Raw genomic sequence first — 22,542 nt, forward strand, 5'->3', positions numbered from 1 at the left:
TCTCTCTCTCTCTCTCTCTCTCTCTCTCTCTCACACACACACACACACACACACACACACACACACACACACACACACACAGGCATGTATGCCTTCACTTTTCCCTCTTACTGTTACCTCAGAAAGATTCTGGAAACCGGTGACAAGTTTAGGGCTTTCCATTTTCAAAATTCTTTGTGACATTGAAAAATGAAATTTTATATTAATTCAAAAGAATTAACATTTGACTGCTCTGTTAATTGACAACTTGAAATGTAAGGGGCAAAAGGCTTCTCTTACAAGAGAATGGAGATTTTACAGAGACAAGTGTTTTTTGCTTGATGAACATGTATTTCTACGGTGATGAAGTATTTAATGGTTACAGGGTTAGCATTTCATACCTTAAAATTACCTCCTGGAAATCTGATTATTAATATGTGTAGTTATGAGACTTCTCAGAATTAAAATTAAGGTAGCCCATAGTGTTTTAAGGTGGGGGGGTTTCTTCATTAAATCGTGAATTAATGGATTTGTTGTTGGCTGATCTCATTGAGCTCAGGGCAGCAGAGGGAGGAAGAGGTGTGGAAAGAAAAAAAAATGTAACCATTTTGATGAGTCAATTCGTCTTTTAAGTCAAGAAGGGGGAAAAAACACAGGTCAGAGAATCTACAGGCAAGATGGGATACGAGTCAGGCAAATTTTGGTTCATGGGTAAGAAAGAAAAGCCCAAAACCAGACAAAATCCTTCTTGAAATCAAAGTAATTCCATTGATTTAACAAAATGTTTTGCTTTCACAAAAGTGTAGTCTAGAAGTAGATTTGGCATTTCTATTTACCCGTGCTTCCTTCCACCTCTGAGTTCTGGTTGTCTGGAAAATATTTATGAGAATTATAAAGGTCAAAGTACTTCAAAAAATCTTCCATTAAAAACTTTAGAAAACATAGAAAGTCTGAATTCTGTGATTTCAATAAAACCTAAAGAAAGATTTCTCAAAGGAACTTCCAAGCAAAACTGGATAGAATACTAGAACTGATGGTGGAAAGCTCTGAGTCACTGTAACTGGGAACTTTCAGATTTCATTCTGAGCCTAGAATCAGCTGTCCCCTAACTCCACCACCACTCCCACCACTCAAGCACTGGATCTTGGGCCGGCAGTTCCCAGTTAAGCAGAGCAGCTAAAACAAAAGATTCCAGTCCACACACAGCACAATTCTCACCAAAATCTGGGACCAATGTGGGGGAAGCAGAGGCTGTTCATTTTTTCCTACACCTGTTTTCTTACTCATATTTAGTAGCTCCTTTGCTAATTAAACCAGAGGCATTACACTGAATTAGCAGAGGTGTGTGAAAGGGCCCTTCCAGCTACCCTTAGTGCAAGGGTTCAGAGTTGGCTCGATGGATTTAATACTGTAAGATGAATTCTGGCTTCAACAGACCTGAATCCTGACTCAGCCAGTTCAGCAAGATAGCTAGGCCCTCTAAACCTCAGTTTCCCATCATCTGACAGGAGAAATAATAGTACCTATCCCATGAAGGGTAAGGAACTATAAAATGATGAAAATAAAGCAGTCAGTAAAGTAACTCACATTTAATCAATGTTCAGCAAATAATGGTTCTTACTACTTTCCATGTCTAACAGTCAGCCCATAATAACTCAATATATATTTGTCAAATGAATTGATGATAATTATGTCCCACATATATAAAGGAAGTAAAAATCAAAGACATTCACTTAGTCAGTTAAGCTGATGAAAATTGAGTACAGATTGCATAGGAAAGATTTTAACAAAAACAGATTTTTTTTTACTGTATTAGTGTTGAATGCCCCTTAGCCATGTTATCTGTCCTCACCAATACCCTTATACCTTAGCTTCTAGCGCGCTTGCTAACCATGAAAGGCCAGGTCCTTAGTCTTTGCCCACCTGGTTCATGCTGTGCAGTGGGCACTGGAAAGCACCCATTCTCTTTGTGTTGCTGCCTAGTAAGAAAGAATTGTTTCTTGAAATAGGATATTCTGAAGCTGCTTTCTTCTCTTGCAAATTAGACACTGTAGCAAGGGATCCAAATGAAGTTTTAAGTTGCCTGTTGGGAATGTGACCAAGTGAGAGGAAGACACAATGGGAGCTAGAAAAGAGTTCCAGGGATTCCACCCAGGACTTGTATTATACTTGGAAAGAGAAGTAAAATAGCTCAGAACCTTTAAAAAGCTGAATAGATCTGCTTTCCCTCCCTGGAGTTGTATGCCTTCCTTAGAATGAAAGGGTTACCTCAGTGGTCCTTTCCCGTTTATAATTTCTATCGTCACATGATCTTCTTACAGATATAAAAGAGACGGGAATGGTATACAGCAGCTCAGAGGGGAAAATGACCAGTTTGATCAGTGGAGGTCAGGAAAGGAAGGCATGAAGAAAGAGGAGAGGAGAAGAAAATCTAGGAAGACTTGCCATAAAAGATGCATTTTTAAGGATACAGAATTTTCCGGGGTTCTGGTGAGCAAGAACAGCATGTGCCAAGCACTGGAATGAAGAAATTCTGTACTTGGAATTGCAGAGTAACAGGCTCTGAGACTGACCAAGTGGCTGGGGGAAGATGTCAAGATTTTCCTGTTCTGAGACTTAAGTGTAAAAAGTCAAAGAGCATCAATAAAAGGTTTTATGAGGAAAAAGGAGGAAGGTGGACGGTGGCTGTTCTAGAAGATCGCTTGGGCTACCTTAGACGGGGTACACTGGATGGACTAGAAGCCTCTTCTGGAAAGCAGTTCAGTTGAGGCTCCTTTAATTCCTGTCTTGGACACTTTCTTTTGTCTTCGGGGAGCATGGTGGAAGTATAATATCGTATAATAGTTATTAATAACATATCTTCAGGTAAGGGGCAGGGAGTTGTTAATAGGAAGGACCAATTAGGAAAAGGAGGGTGAGAATGGTTACACAACTTGAGGAATATAACGAATGTTACTGAATTTTCCACGTAGAAGTTATTACATGGTGGATGTTCTCTCCCATAATAACTACAACACATACAGTGATTTTTTTAAAGAAGAGGAATAGCATGGACTCAATAATTCTAGTCTCTAAGATAGTAGACTAAAACAAAAGATCATCAAAAGGAAGAGCATCCATTCAAAGAGCAGGAGAAAATTTAAAAAAAAACCAACCCAATAATTATTATCCTTATCAGAGCAAAGTGTTCTTTCTGTGAAACACTAACATCCACTAACCCATTGCTGTTAAGTCAGTTCCAACACCTTACCACTTTTAAAACAGAATCCAAGTGCCCCAGATAGTTTCCAAGGCTGTAAATCTTTACAGAGCAGACTGTTAAACTTTTATCCTGCAGAACATCTATTAATAGGTTCCAACTACTGAACCTTCAGTTAGCAACCCAACACTTAACCCACCAGAGTTTCTTATAAAGCAATAAGAGAATACTATAAAAATCATAGAATACCTTCAGAAAATAGAAATATTATTAATTTTTTTAATCCATAGAAAAGTTAGAAGATCAAACTGAGAAATCTTATAGAAAGGTTAGAAAAAAGATCAGAGTAGACTGGAAAAGAAGATTAGAAGATCAGTCCAAGAGGTTTAACATTTAATTGATGAAATCAGGGGAAAGAGGAGAAAATGAAGAAAAGGAAATCATCAAAGAAAAATTACAAGGCAACTTTCCAGGACTGAAGGACATGAATCCCCAAATGGAAAAGATCCTTTGACTGGCCAGTGCAGTAAGAGGCGGGGAAAGAGGGCAGCACCATAGTGAGATTTCTGACTACTAAGAAAATAGGAGAGGATTCTAGAAGAATGGTATTTGACTTACTAAGAGCCATACTAGAAACTAGAAGACATAGGAATGAAACCTTCATAATTTTGACTGAAAACTATTGCCCACCGAAAGCTCTGTTTCCAGCCAAATTATCAAACACAATATTTTAAGACATTCACGGTCTCAGAAAACTTCCCTTCAATTTACCCTTCTTCAGGAAGTTACTAGAGGAAATGTTTAACTCAACAAGAGAAGAATATATATCAAGAAAGAGAGGGACCCCCTAGAGGACCCAGCCCATGTCAGGGAAGAAGGGTATAAGGGAAGATAATAGAGAAGAGAGCGCTGGTGGCATGTTGTTGTTTTGTCACATGCTGTCGAGTCAGCTGCAACTCAAAGTGACCCCTTATGAACAACAGCCCTGAACCTAGACCTATCCCGAGGCAACCTCTCTGTCTCTGACATACGTGACCCCACTACCCCTGTTACTGAGTCAATCCATCTGATCAGGGTCTTCCTCTCTTGCACTGACTCTTTACCCATCCAAGCATGATATCCTTCTCCAAGAACTGGTCCCTCCTGGCAACATGCCCAAAGTATGCCCAAAGAGTTTCAAAATCCATATTACCTTTTAGAAATTTCTTTTCATTCATTCAAAATGTCTTTCATTACTGAAAACATAAATTCAGTAAATTTTGAAAGAAAAAAATAATTCCATCTTGAAAGTGTTAAAAGCATTTCAGGACTACAGGGCATTATCTTGGAAATTATTGCAGGTTTTACTTCAGACCACTACAATAAAGTAAGTATCCTATTAAAGCTAGTCACACAAATCCTTTACTTTTCCAGTGCACATGAGCATTATGGTGGTGTAGTGTCATATATGCTACGCTGCTAATCAAAGGCTGATAGTTCAAACCCATCAGCTCCTCCATGGAGAAAACAAATCTCTTTCCTGTAAAAGGTTAGAGCTTTAAAAACTGATGAGTGTGTTCCCTTTTCATATTAAAAATAAAAAAACAAACCAACCTGAAGAGTGGGCTTGGTAGACCCTGGTGTTATAGTGCGTCATGTGTTGGGCTGCTAACTGAAAGATCAGGAGTTCAAATCCCCCAGACACTCCTTGGAAGAAAGATGAGGCAGTTTTCACCCATAAAGATTTAGAGCTTCAGAAACCCAGTGGAGGAATGGCATGAGTAAGAGTTTACCTGAGGGCTGTGGAGTTTGAGGGTTAGTCACTTAAGTGTACAAAGACATTACTTAAAAGTTGGAAATATTGTGAGTTATTAAAATGTGACACAGAGACATTAAGTGAGCACATTTTAGAAAAATCCAACAGTAGACTTGCCCAAGGCAGAGTTACCACACTTTCAATTTTGTAAAAACACAGTATATGCAGAGCGCAATAGAGTACTGTAAAACAAAGTAGACTTGCATTTTAACTATGTGTGTGTCATGATTCTTTTTTTAAAAATGAAGTAAGAGTGCTATCTGAAATCACAGAGATCTGAATTTAGCTCTCAGAGCCTCTGTTTTCTTACCTTTTGTGACCTTGGAAAAGTGGTTTTAAGCTTCCCAAGACTTCATGTCTTCATTTGTATTATGAGGCAACTAACTTTATTCACTATTACATTTTGGTAGAGTTTTTTTGAAGGAAGATCATATCGGTCGAGTGCTTAATGCATCATAAAAGTTTTCTGCTTACTCTAATTACGTGGTGCACTGCATTCCCCTCTTTACCTCTCACCCTTCATCAGACGTGAAGTTAAGTTCCACAGGTGCATCAGTGTGTCACACACACCTGCGCTCTAAGTGACCCAAAAGTTTGATCCATGTTAAAGAGGACAAGTAGGTAACCTTTGACCGAAAAACACACTTCCTTTTGAGGGGTGGCTTTGGAGACGGGTGGCCACTGTATCTCCTATGGGAAAGGAAAAGCAGAGTAGAGCTCTCAGCCACCGGGTAGGAAAGCTGAGGTGAGAACCAGACATCTAAGAAGGTTCCAGGACCTCCAGGTTTGTGTCCACAAACATTTCTAGCCTTGAGCCTTAATCCCTTCTCCTGGTGTAATGAGATCCCTCACTTGTATGTTGAAAACTGAGCCCAGGCCATTGTGATTATGGGCCCAGCTACCTGCTGCCCACAGGTGACAGTTGCACCTGTGAGGCCAGCCAGCTTCCTTTAGACCCAGGGCACCTGTGGCCACCTGCACCTGAAGCCCTGCCTTTGTGCAGAGCACCCAGCTGTCAGCCAATAAAGGAGAAGTTGAGGGTTTCCTGGTGAAGGTCGTTTGGGGTTTTTTTAACTACAGGGATTACGCTATATGCAAAGCACAGGTCCAAGCACTGTGGGTGATACAGAAATATATTAGGCCTCCAAGGATTTCCAGTCTAGTGAGGGAGAGGGATGCTCATCAGATAAGGAAGAGAAAGGGACGAGAGCTGATGGTGGGCTGCATGTGGAATATGCATTTGCACATTAGAGTGCTAGTTTGGAGCTACTCACATAGGATGGCAAGCAGGTAAGCCTCCAAGACAGTGGTACTTTAAGTGATAAGTGTTGTTAGAGTCAAGGACGGTGAAATGCTGTCTCACAGACTTCAGGCATGTTGTCAGGAGGGACCAGTCCATTCTGGGAAAGGTAGAGGGTCAGTGAAAGAGGAGGTCCCCTGGCAAGATGGACTGATGCACTGACTGTAGGAGCAATGGCTTTAAGCATGATGGAGGTGGTGAGGGTGGCACAGGATTGCACAAGTTCACATTTGTTGTTCATAAGGTTGCCATGAATCCTGGTTGACTCAATCACACTTAGTCGAGCAGCAAGTATTTCTCTGGTATATGTGATATGTTGTTCCTGGATTGGTAGTGTGGCAAGGCAGTGTGGTGGTGCCACTAGTGGTCTCTCAGGGGTATAATCCCTTATAGGAGCCATGAAACATGTTTGAGAACAAAAGGAGTGTTATTAATAATCATACCAGGACAACAAGTACTTGAACTGGTTCTAGCAAAACAGCCATCTAGTCACTCGTCTGGCAGGCACTTAGGGGCTCTAAGAGAAAAGAGATGCAGGGATCCGTGGAGCTAGGGAGCTGATTAAGAGAATAGGTTCCCACTTGGCATCTCTAGAATTTTAGCTGCTTAAGCATTTGAGTGCTAAGCAAAAAGTTGGCAGTTCTAACCCACCCAGAAGCACCTCAGAAGTGAGGCCTCGTTACCTGCTTCTGAAAGGTCACAGCCTAGAAAACTCTATGAAGAAAGTTGCTATGGGTCAGAATCAACTCAAGGCAATTAACAATAATAAACAGAAGAACTCAGTTCTCCTGAACACTCTGCTTAAGAACCACTGAGGCATCTGGTTTCTCTTTACACCTTTCATCCTCAGAGAAACTACTTAACGGCCCAGTTTTCATCAGTGACTAATAAATATCTGTCCACCTCGCCAGTTGTTGTTGTTGTTAGATGCCATAAAGTTGGCTGTGACTCATAGCCACCTTGTGAGTAATAGACTGCAACTTTGTCCTGTCCTGAGACCTTCTCACAGCTGTGCCCATTGTGCCCTGAAAGGTCTCCAGCCAGGACCCCAGAAAGAGCTTCACTCTTAACTAAAGAACTACATAGAGATGACACGTAATCTAGCCCCATAGTTCTTCCCACATAGAAACCAGTTCAAGATTGTTTTTAATGACTGTATCTCATCTCTTTCACTTAGCTGAAAACAGTTGGCCTCTCTTTTTGACCAGTTCTTTTCAAAGAAAGATTCATCCCAAAATTTTTTCCCAGTAATTTCATCCTGCAAAAAAATAAAGTAGCTGAAAATGCTTTGACAGGTTTACATACAGAAAGAATCCTTTTTGGATGCTTACTAGTGAAGGGAAGGAAGAGAAAGAGTAGGGGGAAATCAGTAAATAGGTAACACATTGAAATGGATGATGGGACAGGAGATATAAGTAAGAGGATGATTAGCACAATACTACTAAAGGAAGACTATAACACTTTAGTCTCCAGACTGATGCTCTTCAGTGTACTCTGGAGAGGTCCCTGACAGCAGACTTTCCCAGTGCAGCTCATCTTTTGATTTCCTGGCTGCTAGTACCAACAGTGTTGATTGCGGAGCCAAGCAAACTAAAATTATTAACAATCTCAATCTATTCATCATCTATAATAATGCCAGTGACTAGAAACTTTGTTTTCTTGATGTTGAGCTTCCATCCATTTTGAAGGCTGCAGTCCTTGACCTTCTGCAGCAAGCATTTCAGTTTCTCCTGTTTCAGCAAGTAGGGTTGTGTCATCTGCATAGCACAGGTTATTGATGAGTCATCCTGATGCCACATTCCTCGTTGTAGAGCCCAGCCTCCAAACAATCTATACTGCATATAGATTGAAAAGATATGTAGATAAGATATATCCCTGGTTTACACCCTTCCCAGTTTTGAACTACGCAGTGTTTCCTTGCTGTGTTCTGAAGACTGCCTCCTGGTCCAAATATAGGTTTTGCATAAGCAAAGCCAAGTGTTCTGGTATACCCATTCTTCTCAGAGTTAGTCACAGTTTGTTGGATAATAATTAGAGATAACAGAATTGATGCCTTTGAGCTGTGGTGCTGGCGAAGAGTATTGAATATACCATGGACTGATAGAAGGGCAAATAGGCTCACCCAAAGAAGGTGAACCGAGGCTGCTCCTTGGAGGCAAGGATTCTGAAGCTCCGTCTGACATACTTTGGGCATGTTTCAAGGAATTGACCAGTCCTTAGAGAGGGATGTCATGCTTGGGAGGGTGGAGGGACAGCGCAGGAGAGGAAGACCATCAATGAGATGGACTGATTCAGTGACTGGGGTAATGGGGGTAGGTATATCAGAGACAATAAGGTTGGCTCAGGATAGAGCAGAGTTTAGGGTTGTTGTACGTAGGATTGCTATGAGTCACAGGTGACTCAACGGCACATAACAACAACAACTAAAGGAAGAGAAGACACCTAGAGTACAAAAGAAAAACAGCCAACATAGGTAAACACTATTACATACATGATCCTGCAACATCAGCAGTAATAAACCTAGACAACATATAAGGCAGACGAGCAAGACAGGCACATATGGACAACTGTAAAGGACTATGCCCGTGACTACACATAGGTCTTACAGATGATATTTCTGTAGTTATATTAATACTTGTTGTAAATATATCAGAACCAACAAGGGGAAAGCTAGGAGGCAGCTGTTGGTCTCTTCTTCATCTGGACCAAAAAAGAGAGGAGAAAAGCAAACGATATATCAAAAACATTTATCCTAAGAACTGCACCCATGTTTATCGTGGATATGTTCACGATCACAAGAAGTTGGAAACAACCTAAGTGTTCATCAACAAACGAATGGATAAAGAAGTTGTGGTATATTCACACAATGGAATACTATGCTGCATTGAAAAACAAGGAACTCATGCAATATTATTCAAAATGGGTGACCCTGGAGGACATTATACTGAGTGAAGTATCTCGGTCACAAAAGGACAAATACTGCATGGTGCCACTGTTGTAAGACAGGACTGACCTTGAGGTTGGGGAGAGACTGAGAAAGATGGGTTCAATAATGTATACTGCATTGAAACAGATGAGGGAGAAAACCGTTTAAAAGGGATATGTGATTAGGTATTTTTGTCAGGACGGGAGTCCAGAGTGAAGGCTGCATAGTGGAGTGGACCTGCGGGAAGGGATTGTAAAACAATGAAAGACTTTTTCTTTTACTTTTCCAAGAAGGTAGTGCACTGGGAGGGAGGGTTGGGAGGGGAGAAAAGTGCAACAATGAATGAGTAGAAATCCAAAGTCTCTGCAGCTTTTCATTGAAATTAATGATAAATTTTAAAAAAAGAACTGATGGACAATGCACACCTCAGCTTCCACAGCCTTGAGACCAGAACTAGAAAGTGCCTAGCTGAACGGGGTTACAAGAAAAGAAAATAAATTTCTTATTTTCTCCTATTTCTTCTTGAAGACTGAAAGCCTAAAGTCAGATTCTCAACTATGTCAAGTCCTTCCTGTTAGGGAGGCCCTGTATGCACGGGTGGTAGCTCCCAGAGTAGCCCAAATGGTTAATATTTGATGACTTGTCAGAAGGATAACAGTTTCCACCTATCAAGGAGGCACCTCAGGAGAAAGCCTGGGTCACAGCTTTGGAAACCCAGTACGGTAGTTCTACTCTTGCACACTTTGGGTCACCATGAGTCAAAACTGACCAGGATGAAAAGGAAGTGTATGTGAAGGACTGGACTACTTTGGCATTTATATGTGTATTATATGACTATTATCTCTGCCACTCTTTATATCTTATTCAAAAGTGGTTCAAATTAGAGTCCACCTAATGATTGAATGATGACATTATAAAAGGCCATTACATCACATCACATGTGGACTCCAGCACATATTTTGAGGCGACACAATTTAATACATAAACTATTGCTCAAATAAATTAACTTTTGATGTGAGAGAAGAGCCCTAGCTACTTAGTAGGATCTTTACCCTGTTCCATTTTTTTTCCTCCTTGAATGAAGGTCACAGAGCAATAGAATTCGCAAGCTAAAATTAAATTAAAATAAGCTTACTGATTTATCTTCCACTCCTCCAGTGCTATGATTTCCTTGAGGATGTACATTGCCTTTTTAGTATAAAGTATTATTAACCTTAGATTTGTAAATAATTGTAATTGGCTCGTAGGTGATTATGATTGAAAGAGAAGTAATCTTGCCCTAAACTCACCTTCTCTGCTGAGTTCTGTTTTCAGTGTTTCCACTCAAAATACCTTTTCCTTTGTGATTTTTATTTATAGCAAAGCCTATTCCTTCCAGGCCACCTGAAGCAACTGGGAGCCAGCTTCCCCCTCTCTTCTCCTTCCAGTCCCCTTGGGACTACCTTGTTGTCTTGATTCAGCCTCTGACTTATTTTGTGACCTTTCTTAAATGAGAGGATGATCTGCATTTTCTCTGGTTACTCCAGGCCCTAACATCATTGCTGGGTTGTGTTTTGTTTGGTTTTTTAATTGGTTTGCTTACAAGGTGCATATACATTGGGTTCCACACTATTATTCATTCACATTGTGTTTCATACAATCATTCTCCTGCATTATGTTTTATAAAATTAATCACCATTGGACCTTGCCCATCACTACTCTTTTTGCCTGGATCCTTCCCATTTCCTTTCCCAGCCCCCTCCACCTACCAAACTGTACAACCCTGTGGTTTTGTCTCTACCCATCTTCAGCTCTCCCCACCTTGAGTTCCCATACATGTTTTACTAGTTATCCTTCTATTTTTATAATAATGGTCTTATGTAGCATTTGTGCTTATCAGATTGTGTCACTTCACTCAGCATAATACTCTCCAGGCATCATTGCTCTTTAATAACATTGTACAAAATAGTTCTCTCCCTACAACCAGGAGAAGATAAAATAGATGAAAGGGATTTTCTAAGACTCAAATCCCTATGCACATCCAAAAACTTCTCCAACAGGTTATAAAGGGAAGCCACAGACTGGGAAAAAATATTTGGTAATGACATATCAGATAAGGAACTTATATCCAGAATTTATAAAATACTTGAGCACCACAACAAGATAAAGGTAAATAATCCAGTAGAAAAATGGGCACAGGATATGAACAGACACTTCACTGAAGAAGACATTCAGATGGCTAACAAGCACATGAAGAAATGTTCAAAATCCCTAGCTCTAACAGAGATGCAAATTAAAACAACTATGAGATATCATCTCACCCCAGTCAGAATATCAAAATTTAACAAAACAGCAAGCAACAAATGCTGGTGAGGTTGTGGAGAAACTGGAACTCTTATTCACTGTTGGTGGGAGTGTAAAATGGTGCAACCACTGTGGAAGGTGGTATAGCACTTTCTCAAAAAGTTGCAAATAGGCGAGCTCTGGTGGCCTAGTGGCAAGAAGCTGCACTGCCATCCCGGAGGTGTGCGGTTCAAATCCACCAGATGCTCTGCTGGAGAAGGAGGAACAATCTCCTCCTGTACCAGTCAGATCTGATTTGATGGTACACACACACAAATAATAAAAAAATAAAAATAAAACAAGCAAACAAACAAAAAAGTTGCAAATAGAGAGCCCATTTGACCCAACAATTCCACTACTGGGAATATACCCCAAAAAGACCATAACTAACATCCAAGCAGCTATATGCACACCCATGTTTACTGTGGCTTTGTTCACATTAGCAAGGAGTTGGAAACAACCTAAGTGCCCATCAACAAACAAATGGATAGAGAAGCTGTGGTATCTTCACACAATGGAATACTACACTGCATTGAAAAGCAGTGAACTCCTGCAATATTATCCAAAATGGGTAACTCTGGAGGGCATTATGCTGGGTGAAGTATCTCAGTCACAAAAGGACAAATACTGCATGGTGTCACTTGTAAAATGGAACTGACATCAGGGTTGAGGGAGACTGAGAAAGATGGGATAAATAATGTATACTGCATTGAAACAGATGAGGGAGAAAACTGTCTAAAAGGGATACGTGATTAGGTATTTTTGTCATGACAGGAGTCCAAAGCAAAGGCTACATGGTGGAGTGGACCTGGGAGAGGGATTGTAAAACAGTGAAAGAATTTTTGTTTTACTTTTACAAGAGGGTAGTGTATTAGGAAGGACGGTTGGGAGGGGAGAAAAGTGCAGCAATGAATGATTGGAAATCCGAAGTCTCTGTAAATTTTTGCTGAAATTAATAATAAATTTTAAAAAAAGAAAATCTCTCTCTCACTGGACTGTAATCACAGTTTTCTTCATTGTTTTCAAGTGAAAATAATTGTTTCTGTTTGAATGATGCTAATCATGTCTTAGTGGCAGGAGATTGTATAAGATCTTTCCAAAACAGTCCCTCTTTCCCAGATATTCACTGAGATTCACCAGCCCATCATGCACATTTGAAGCACATTATTCACACTTTAGATCAGATATAGATTAAACATTGACATCAACTAGTTCTGATTGTCTCCTCTTAAAATGGTAAAATACAAGACTTAATATTCAGTCAGAATTCTAGCTTTCAGCACATACTACATGTGTATAGAAGGGTTAAACGTGTGAGTGGTTGGCAGGAAAGAACATGTGCCAGGTAATTTTGCAACCCATGTAAATAGAAAACAAATGTAAAGTCAGTTATTAATATATTCTCCCTCTACATTCTACAGAAGCCAAATGACCGTGATCATAAAGTGAGAATGGCGGTGGGAAATGGCTTGCGAGGAGATGTTTGGAAAGAATTTCTCAGGAGATTTGGGGACATTCATATTTATGAATTATATGCTGCCACTGAAGGAAACATTGGATTTATGAATTATACAAGAAAAGTTGGTGCCATTGGAAGAGCGAACTACCTACAGAGAGTAAGTACATTAATAAATGAGAGCCATTTTTTGGAATACAAAGATTTCTTAAGAGTTACTTTATCTGATGGCATTTTACCAGAATTTCTTGTCATATCCAAGTTATGGCCCCTCCAATGGACACTGTCCTTTGTAATACCACCCAGAGAAATTTTGTTCATTCCCTGCAATTATGATCTTAAAAAAATCAGTTTTCCAATAAAAAATCTTTACTTGTTTTAAGTCACAGCCAATAATGCCTTTGCCATCTGCAGCTAATGGGAAGTCTTCCTGATGCCATTAATTGTACATGATATTTAAAAAAGAAAAAATAGCTTTTTTGTTCCTTAAGGAACTTTGATGCACAGTGATTAAGCATTCAGCCGTAAACCAAAAGATCATTGGCTTAACCTCATCAGCTGCTCCGCTGGACAAAGATATGATGAACTGCTTCTGTAAACATTACAAAAAAACCCTATAGGGTGGTTCTCCTCTGTCCTGTGGGATTCCTATACTTCCGAATCTTGATGGCAGTGGGTTGAGTTTTATGTTCCCAAAGCTTCTGCTTCATCTAAAGATGTAATATTTGCTGTTAGTGATTAACAACTAAGTTATCTACTGTTGTTACTAAACAAAAAGAATGTAAGTGGATGGCTTTTTAAAAAACAGAACTATGTTCTCCCACAGTTTAGGAGGCTAAGGCTGTTGGTTCTAGGGGAGTGCTTTCTGTGTGTTCTGCAGGAAGGCCTTTGTCTCCTTTCAACATGAGCAGATTTGGCTTTCCTTAGAGATATCCATGAGTCTTGGCATCAATCTTTTCCTGATCTAGGAGGTTTACCACACAGGGACCTTGAATCCAAAAGACACGCTCCACTCCTGGCTCCTTTTTCTTGCAGTAATTGACACACAACTTTACCCCTCAATGATTGCTTATCTCTCCTTTTCTAAGATAAAAAAGATAACCCCGATACATTGAACCAGCCAAGCAGATTCATATTTTTGGGAACACAGTTCAGGCCCTGAGAGTGATCCTGTTCCAGAAGAATCAGGAAATTTAAATACACAAGTACAGAGAGCCCTAGTCCTCCAGTTTGAATGGTCCTCCAGATGGGCAGTCTCCTGCCATATGAGTTACTACCTCTGAAAACCTGCTGGAGGGTCAGCTGTGGGTACACAACAAAATTTTGATTTGACCTTGCTACTAAGAATTTTCCTTTCTATCCTATATAATGGAGCCTGATTTCATATCCAGAATGGAAATTTGAATTCTCAGCAGAGAATCACTGGAATGAACTAATTTGAACTTGGTGTTGGAGCAGGGGATACCTTTTTAAAAGTTATGTGCAAAGATTAAGAGACACTGTCTAGACCTTCAGAAGACCTGGAGTGCAGGTCTGTCTTCACCTAATAATCCCATGAGGGAAAGATCTGTTCTTTTTAAGTAAGTTCACACAGAAATCTCTTTACCCACTCAGTCATTTTATCACCTGGACTCTCTGGACAGTCCATTTGCTTCTTAGTGCTTGAGTGTTGTTGTTATGTGCCATCGAGTCACCTGCAACTCATAGCAACCCCATGTGTAGCAGCTCTGAAGCCTGCCCTGTCCTGAGCCAGTCTCACTGATTCCAACACACTAACCCCCACCGCCCCAGTCACTGTATCAATCCATCTCATCCGGGGTCTTCCTCTACTGCACTGTCCCTCCACCCTTCCAAGCATGATGTCCTTCTCCAAAGATAGGTCCCTCCTGGCCACATGCCCACAGTATGTGAGACAGAGCTTCAAAATCCTGTCCTCCAAGGAAAAATTTGGTTTTACCCTCTCCAAGGCAGTATCAAGTGACAAAATATTCTCTACAATTCCAGGAATATTCAGAAAATGCTTACATTTTATTGAGCAATTGTTGCTGTCACATGCTTCTGGGTAGCCCATTTATCTGTCCACAAAGCAGCCAGCCCATGCTTTGGCTCCCAGGCTAACTTGGGTCTCTGTGAGCCGTAGTCCACAAGCATAAGGGCTGTGGCTCTGGAGTTAAATCTCAGGGCCATCATCTGCCAGCTGAATGACCACAGGCAAGTCACTTATATTTCTTAGGTTTTAATTTCACCATCTATAAGATAGATGAAAAGAGACAACATAGAGCCAGTGCTTGGTTCAAACTAGACATTAGTAGAGAAAAAGCATCACGGAAGTGATTAAGTGTTAGCTATAGTGATTGCCATCATTCCATTTCTCTTTTCGACTTACTGAATTAATTGAACAAATTATTCTTAATTATACCGACTATCAATTCCAGCCCTCCATCAGATGTCCAGGGCTGTAAATCTTTCCAAGACTGACCATATTTCTCCTGTGAAATAGCTGGTGATTTCAAACCTCTGACCATTTGGTTAACAACCACAGAAGTTAAACACCACACCACAATATACACCAAATATAATGGAGTTTAAAGCCTGTTTCAAATTGTTTTCCTGTCAAACATTCTTCTAGGTGGTATAGCACTGGTTACTTGTGGTTGCTGTGATGCTAAACACTGTGACACTGATGTGCCAAATATAATAATGGTTGCACATGGTGGACAGTGTTTGGTGGAGCTTCCTGATTAAAACAAGCTTGGAAGCATAAGTGGCATCCACTTCTGAAATGGCTTGCCTTCGGAAACTCTATGAACAATGCTCAGGCCTTTTGTTCATAGGGTCACTATGAGTCGTCTACAGCTTGAGGGTACCATCTAACAACAACAACAATAGTTTTACAGGCATAGTAACAAAGTAATTATACCACTGAATCTTAAATGTATTATTAAACATAAAGGTGACAGGAAAATTAAGAAATAATTAATCGTAGTGGTTGAACATGATGAGCATTTCATGGAATTCTGTGTATCAGACTAGAAATGATAGATGCTTTTTTAAATCTTTTAAGTAAGGGGAGCTCTAGTGGCCTAGTGGCAAGGAGATGCAACTACAATCCCAGAGGCTCACAGTTCGAATCCACCAGATGCTCTGCCGGGAAAGGAGGGACAATCTTCTCCTGTACCGGTCAGATCTGATTTGACGGTACACTCACACAAAAATAATAAAATTTAAAAAAAATCTTTTAAGCAGAATGGCATAGACTATAGAGATGGAGATAGCTATATAGAGATAGATATAGACCTAAAGCTCTTGTGGCTTAGTGGTAGGCGTTGTGCTGCCAACCCAAAGGCATTCAGTTCTAAAACACCAGGTGCTCTGTGGGAGGAAGGTGCACAGTCTCTTCCCATACAGTTTACCGCTTCTGAAAACCCACTGGAGGGTCAGCTGTGAGTCAGTTCTGACTCCATGGTACATAATAATATCATATATATTACAGACTCAGAGTTGGCCTTCTAGTTACAGTCTCTTTCCAACTTACACTAAATTTTCTATATATATTTATATACTTATGTTTCTATTTCATTGTTATATACCATTGAATCAAGTCAAAACTGACTTGTAGCTGACCCTCCACTTACAAGTTTCTGAGGCTGTAAGCCCTAAAGGAGAAGATTACCTATCTTTCTCCCAAGGAGTCGATGGTGGATTCAGAACAACCAGACAAGTAAAGCCTTTGGGTTAGCAACACATCTCCCTACAGACTACACCACCAGAGCTCCTATATATTTCCATATATAATACATACATAGGTGCAGTCTCCTAGAACATGATTTAGAGATGCAGTATTTGTAATTATTGTTGTTGTTAGGTGCCATTGAGTACAACTCATAGTGACCCTATGAACAATCAGCTTGAACCCTGTCTGTCATGTGCCATCTTCATCATCTCTGACATACTTGAGCCCTTTGCTGCAGTCATTGTGTCAGTCCATTTCACTGGGAGTCTTCCTCTCTTTTGCTGATTCTTCATCTTTTCAAGCATGATATTGTCCCTTTCCAAGGAATAGTCCCACTAATTCATTGCCATCAAATCGGAATCAACTCATTGCTGACCCTCCAGTAGGTTTTATTGCTTGGAAGAGACTGCCCATCTTTCTCCCGAGGAGCAATTGGTGGATTCAAACCACCAGAATCACCACCTTTGGGACAGCAGTGCAGCTCCCTTGGATTCTATATAATCTCCTTGAACATGCCCTTGAAATGGGAGTTAATATAATATTATATAGTATATTTTAGCAATATCATATTATTAGAAAGTTATACACAGTTTTAAAACCTCATTTCTGATATGATCACTGTAAGACATACAGGAAAATATTCCTGGCCACTTTATAATCTCAAATTAGGAATAATCTATAAAGTCACCAATAGAGGAAAATTGAAAAATAAATTACAGGGGGGAAGGGGTGGGCAGGGAGAAAAGTGCAACAATGAATGACTGGAAACTAAGGCTCTGTAAACTTTCATTAAAATTAATTTTAAAAAAAGAAAAAGAAATTACAGTATATTCACATTTGTTGTTGCTGTTGTTAAGTGCCGTTGAGTCGCAGGCGACTCATAGCGACCCTATGAAGGAGAGTCCTCGACGCTTGGGTGCCTTTCATCCTCTTTCCAAGTTCATAGGGTTTCCGGAGGCAAGCTATTACGGAAGTAGATGCCACTCCTCCTTCCAATATTCACATGAGGCAATAAATTATTGATAACTAAAAACAAACAACAAGCCTCTGAGAGACACACCAACATAACTTTTACAGGCATTCTTGAGTGATTACACATCTTATATCTGGATTGTGGTGCTAGGAACATGGGTGTATTACTTATATAAAAATTTGTTAAGCTGGACATGTAAGGTTAGTGTTCTTTGTAACCTGTTGTATGTTTGTCTTACCACAATAGAAAAAGCCCGACAGAATTTACACTCACATTGTATGTTTCATTTTGCTAGAAAGTCATATCTTATGACCTGATTAAGTACGATGTGGAGAAAGACGAGCCGGTCCGAGATGGAAATGGATACTGCATCAAAGTTCCCAAAGGTTCTGTGGACGCTGGATAAGTTAACTTGGGCCTTTTCTTACTTTTGCCATATTGCTTTTAATAACTAGTATATTATTGCTAAAATGAACATATACTACATTTACTAAAATGGGAAAACAGTTTTATTTTGTGATCTTAGAAATAGTTATAGAAATATCACTAATGTAAATATATGCAGTATGCAGTCACAATATTATATCACCACTATATATCAATGGTAATAAAGTTCTAATTTCAAACCTAATTAAACAGCTTACTTATTGCTGTTGAGGTAAACTTTTTGCAGAAAGGGACATGTGATTATAGTTACAAAAGTACAGTTAGCTTTAGGTGACCTTTAAGTTCAAATTACTACACATTTGTCTACTGATGAATGTAAATGATTATGCCAGAAAAAATGAGCCTTGAAAGAATTATGACTGTGTGGTCATGCAGAATAATGTACAATGTATATGTGGTTATATGCTTAATATACATGTGTTTAATGTGCATGCATATTAAATATATATGTTTAGGTGCATAGAAGTTACACATCTTGCATCCAACTTATTGCCAGTGACTTTTATGCCATCCATTTTAAGAGAATATTGGCAATAAAACATGCTTTTAGTGACAGCACATAAAATAACTGTGTTTTTTTTCCTCTCCCTCTTAGGTGAAGTCGGACTTCTTATTTGCAAAATCACAAATCTTACACCATTTAGTGGCTATGCTGGAGGAAAAAGTCAGACAGAGAAGAAGAAACTGAGAGATGTCTTCCGGAAAGGAGACCTCTATTTCAACAGTGGTGATCTCCTAATGATTGACAATGAAAACTTCATCTACTTCCATGACAGAGTTGGAGATACATTCAGGTTGGTTTCTCCAGTTGCTGTGTGCTAGTGTTCACTGCATGGAGTCAGTCCTGGCTTATGGGGTACCCAGGCACAACAAAAGGGGACATTGGGCAGCCCTCCGCCATCTTTGTGATTCAGGTGAGACTATTGTGACTGACACAGAGGGTTTTCAGTGGCTGATTTTTCAGAAGGAGATTGTCAGTGCCTTCTTTCTAGGGCATATTCGTCCAGAAGTTCCCCAAACCTTATTCAGCATCGTAATAACGATCTGGCCTCCACTGACAGCTGGTGTCTGGATGCAAGGTGCATGGACTGAGACTCAAGCCTGGGTTTTGTGCAGGGAAGACAAGAATGCTGTGACTGAACCACCACTAACCCATTCTCTGAATGAGTACTGCTGTTGTCAGTTAGCACAGGGCCAGTCTCAACTAAGATGACCCCAAATGTGGAGAGTAGAGCTGCCTCATAGGCTTTTCAAGGCAGCGACCTTTCAGAAGCAGATAATTAAGCCTTACTTCCAACGCAGCTCTGGGAGGATTTGAACCACTAAATTTTCAGTTCGTAGTCCAGTCAGTCTAATTATTGCAGAGCAAGTTCTCATGTGCCATGGAAGACAGCTCTGGCCTCCTGGTCAGTGTTGAAAGTGGGCTGGGAACCTCTCCTTGAAGCCAATGAGATACTGGGGCAGAAGCTGAGACTTCTTTTTAAAGCTAGTTATTCAAATTGTGGAAGAGCCAGTTCTCATGCACCATGGAAAACAACTTTGGCCTTTTGGTCAGTGGTGACAGTGGGCTGGGAACCTCTCCTTGAAGCCAATGAGAGACTGGGGCAGAAGCTGAGACTTCTTTTTAAAACTAGTCATTTGGGCCCTCAGGCCTGATTTAAATGTATTTCAAATGAACATTTCCTGTGTGGTACAGCACTTCTCTGTCATTTTGCTGCACTTGGGTAACTTTGAATTTCTGTGATACTAAACGGCGTGCCAGTGGTCCATCAATTCCCATAATGGTTACACATGGTTGACAATGTCTGGTACAGCTCACAGATTAAGACAGGCTTTGGAAGCAGGAGTGGTATCCACTTCCTAAACATGCCTGTGGAAACTCTATGAACTTAGAAAGAAAACAATTTTTATAGAACAGGTTTAGGGTCTTTTGGTTATAAGGTCACCACTCAATGACATGTAACAACAATAACAGCAACATATAAAGCCTAGCCCTTGTCTCAATTTTGGAGTTAGGTGAAGTGGTGGACTCTGTACAAGGAGTTCTTGTTTTGGTTGAGGATCTGTATGGATTGTGTGGTTGGGCTTTTTTTCTATTTTTCTCTATTTGTTCTACTGAAATAACATGGAGTTGCTGTGATGATAGACAACTGGGCCATAGGTGTATCAAACACCATAATTGGCTACCCATCATGGGCAGTTTGTGGTGGAGCTCCCATATTGATTCAGGTTTGAAATCAGGACTGGCATCTACTTCCTAACTACATGCCTGTGGAAAGTCTAAAAACTTGGAGAAATTATGATAGTTATAGAAAGGCTTCAGGCCTTTGTTCATTTTCTGTTTATATATGTATCCTTCCCTCATGTGTACTCAGTCTATATGGTGGATAAATCATTAGAGAAGTAAGACTCTATGAAGAAACATGTGACATCAGAATAAGAGGAGATTGAAGAAGCAGCGGAATGCTCTCAGAGTGGATGAAGTTAATGAGAATGCATGATTATTGAGGAATTTGAAATGAAGGAGCTCATGGAGTTTAAACCATGCTCTGGTTCTTAAATTTGGTAGGGCCTGATTGTTTAAGCATTCTTCTAGGTTGTATAGCCCTGGTCTGTCCACTTGCTGTACAGAGGTGACTCGTGGTTGCTGTGATGCTGAACACTGTGACACTGATGTGTCAAATGCAATAATGGTTACCCATGGTGGACAGTGTTTGGTGGAGCTCCCCTATTAAAACAAGCTTGGAAGCAGGAGTGGCATCCACTTCCGTAATAGCTTGCCTCCGGAAACCCTATGAACCTGGAGAAAGGATGAAAGTTACACAAGTGTTCAGGTCTTTCATTCATAGGGTCACTATGAGTTGCCTACAACTCGATGGCACTTAACAACAACAACAGTCCAATACTTAACTATTTGTACCAGAAAGGGACTCCTTTGCTCTGTGAATTGTTATTAGGTGCCCAAGAGTCAGTTCTAACTTACAGCAGAAGATGTACAGTTGGGACCAAAGCCCGGCGAGTCCAGCATCATCCTCACAGTTGTGCTTCGCCCATTCTTGCAGTCACTGTGTCAATAGTTGTCATTCAGGGTTTTCTTCTTTTTTTCCTCACTTCCTACTTTACCAAACTTGATATCCTCCTATGGAAATTGACTGGCCCCTCCTGATAGCATGCCCAAAGTATGTGAGGTGAGTTAATGAACCAGAAATAAACATAGTCACCACTTAGCTTAGATTCAAAATTGGTGTTGTATTCTGCTTTTTAATTATAATGTATTATAATTATGTAACTTATTAAGGTAATGCCTCATTTTGCTGTACCTTATAAGGATGTCAGTTCAATCTCTTGTATATCTCAGAGTGTTGTTGTTGTTGTTGTTGTTGTTGTTGTTGTTGTTGTGTTGTTGATTGCCATCGAGTCGAGCACGACTCATAGCGACCTTATGAAAAAAATACCTGAGGCCTTTCAATAGCTATTGTCACTTGTCAAAGTTCATAAAGTTTGCAGAGGCATGTTGTTTAGGAAGAGGATGCCACTCCTGCTTCCAGTCTCAGAGTATGGTGAGCAAAATGCCTAAGGCAGAAAAGTTGTGTTAAAGTCTTGGTTCAGTAACTTCAGATGAGAATAACACAGAAATCTTTATCTGACTTTTGGAATCCAAAAAGCTTAGTTTATCCAGTGTTTCCGATTCATCCTTCAATCTTAGTGGTTACTCTAAGGACAGTCAGAAGTGTTCCCATCATTCCTAACCCTTGGATTTCTTCTGAAGAAAATCACATGTGAATTAATGTGGAGCTGATAAAGAGTTGAGAGGGGTTCAGAGTCTCACCTCCTCTCCTCCAATCCACCTTCCATCCCCAGCCATATGGTTTCTCACTGCACAACTCCAGTGATATGTAAACACCCTTATAATAGTCGATTAAATCGATTCTTTACAGCACCATCCTCTTCCAGCCTCGTGACATTTAAAATTGTTTAATCAGCTTCATTCCAGTGTAAACTCCCTGAAGGCAGGCCTGTGTCTGGCTTGTTCACCCAGCACTTAGTGTAAGGCCTGGTATATATAATTACTTGTGGTGGGCAATCAGACTGGAAAAAAGGAAATTACCTGTCTAGAAAGAGCCTGGAGCTTAAATGACAACTGAGCTCAAGCTCGTATCTGTATTATCAAGGCAGGTGAGTGAGCTTTCCTTTGGTTTTCTGGATCTCATGCTTTCCCCTGTGGAGTAAGAGCACCTCAGGGTTCTTTCTGTCTCTAATACCCCATGACTCCAGTCCATAGCACTCTCTTATGCCACTTTTATGTTATTAAGAAGATACTCCTTGAAAATTGAAGGAGTTTTTTTAATGTTAAATAAATTTTAACTTGTTACTAAGCAAAAATAGCTCATTAATATTAATAATATTAATTA

The 22,542-nt window shown here is 40.1% G+C and overlaps 1 protein-coding gene across 2 annotated transcripts in view; it reads left to right on the plus strand.

Annotated features, from left to right (window-relative positions):
- SLC27A2 (solute carrier family 27 (fatty acid transporter), member 2) overlaps positions 1–22,542 on the plus strand; it is a 76,706-nt gene that overhangs the window by 47,390 nt on the left and 6,774 nt on the right. For both annotated transcript variants that reach the window (XM_006895305.1, XM_006895304.1), the window contains 3 exons: positions 12,943–13,137; positions 17,979–18,069; positions 18,726–18,924. In XM_006895305.1, coding sequence (XP_006895367.1) covers positions 12,943–13,137; positions 17,979–18,069; positions 18,726–18,924 — 485 coding nt within the window. The remainder of the gene's footprint in view (positions 1–12,942; positions 13,138–17,978; positions 18,070–18,725; positions 18,925–22,542) is intronic.

The sequence above is a fragment of the Elephantulus edwardii genome, unplaced genomic scaffold (assembly GCF_000299155.1).
Source record: "Elephantulus edwardii isolate Elephantulus edwardi_28Jun2011 unplaced genomic scaffold, EleEdw1.0 scaffold00164, whole genome shotgun sequence".
NCBI classification, from domain to species: Eukaryota; Metazoa; Chordata; class Mammalia; order Macroscelidea; family Macroscelididae; genus Elephantulus; species Elephantulus edwardii.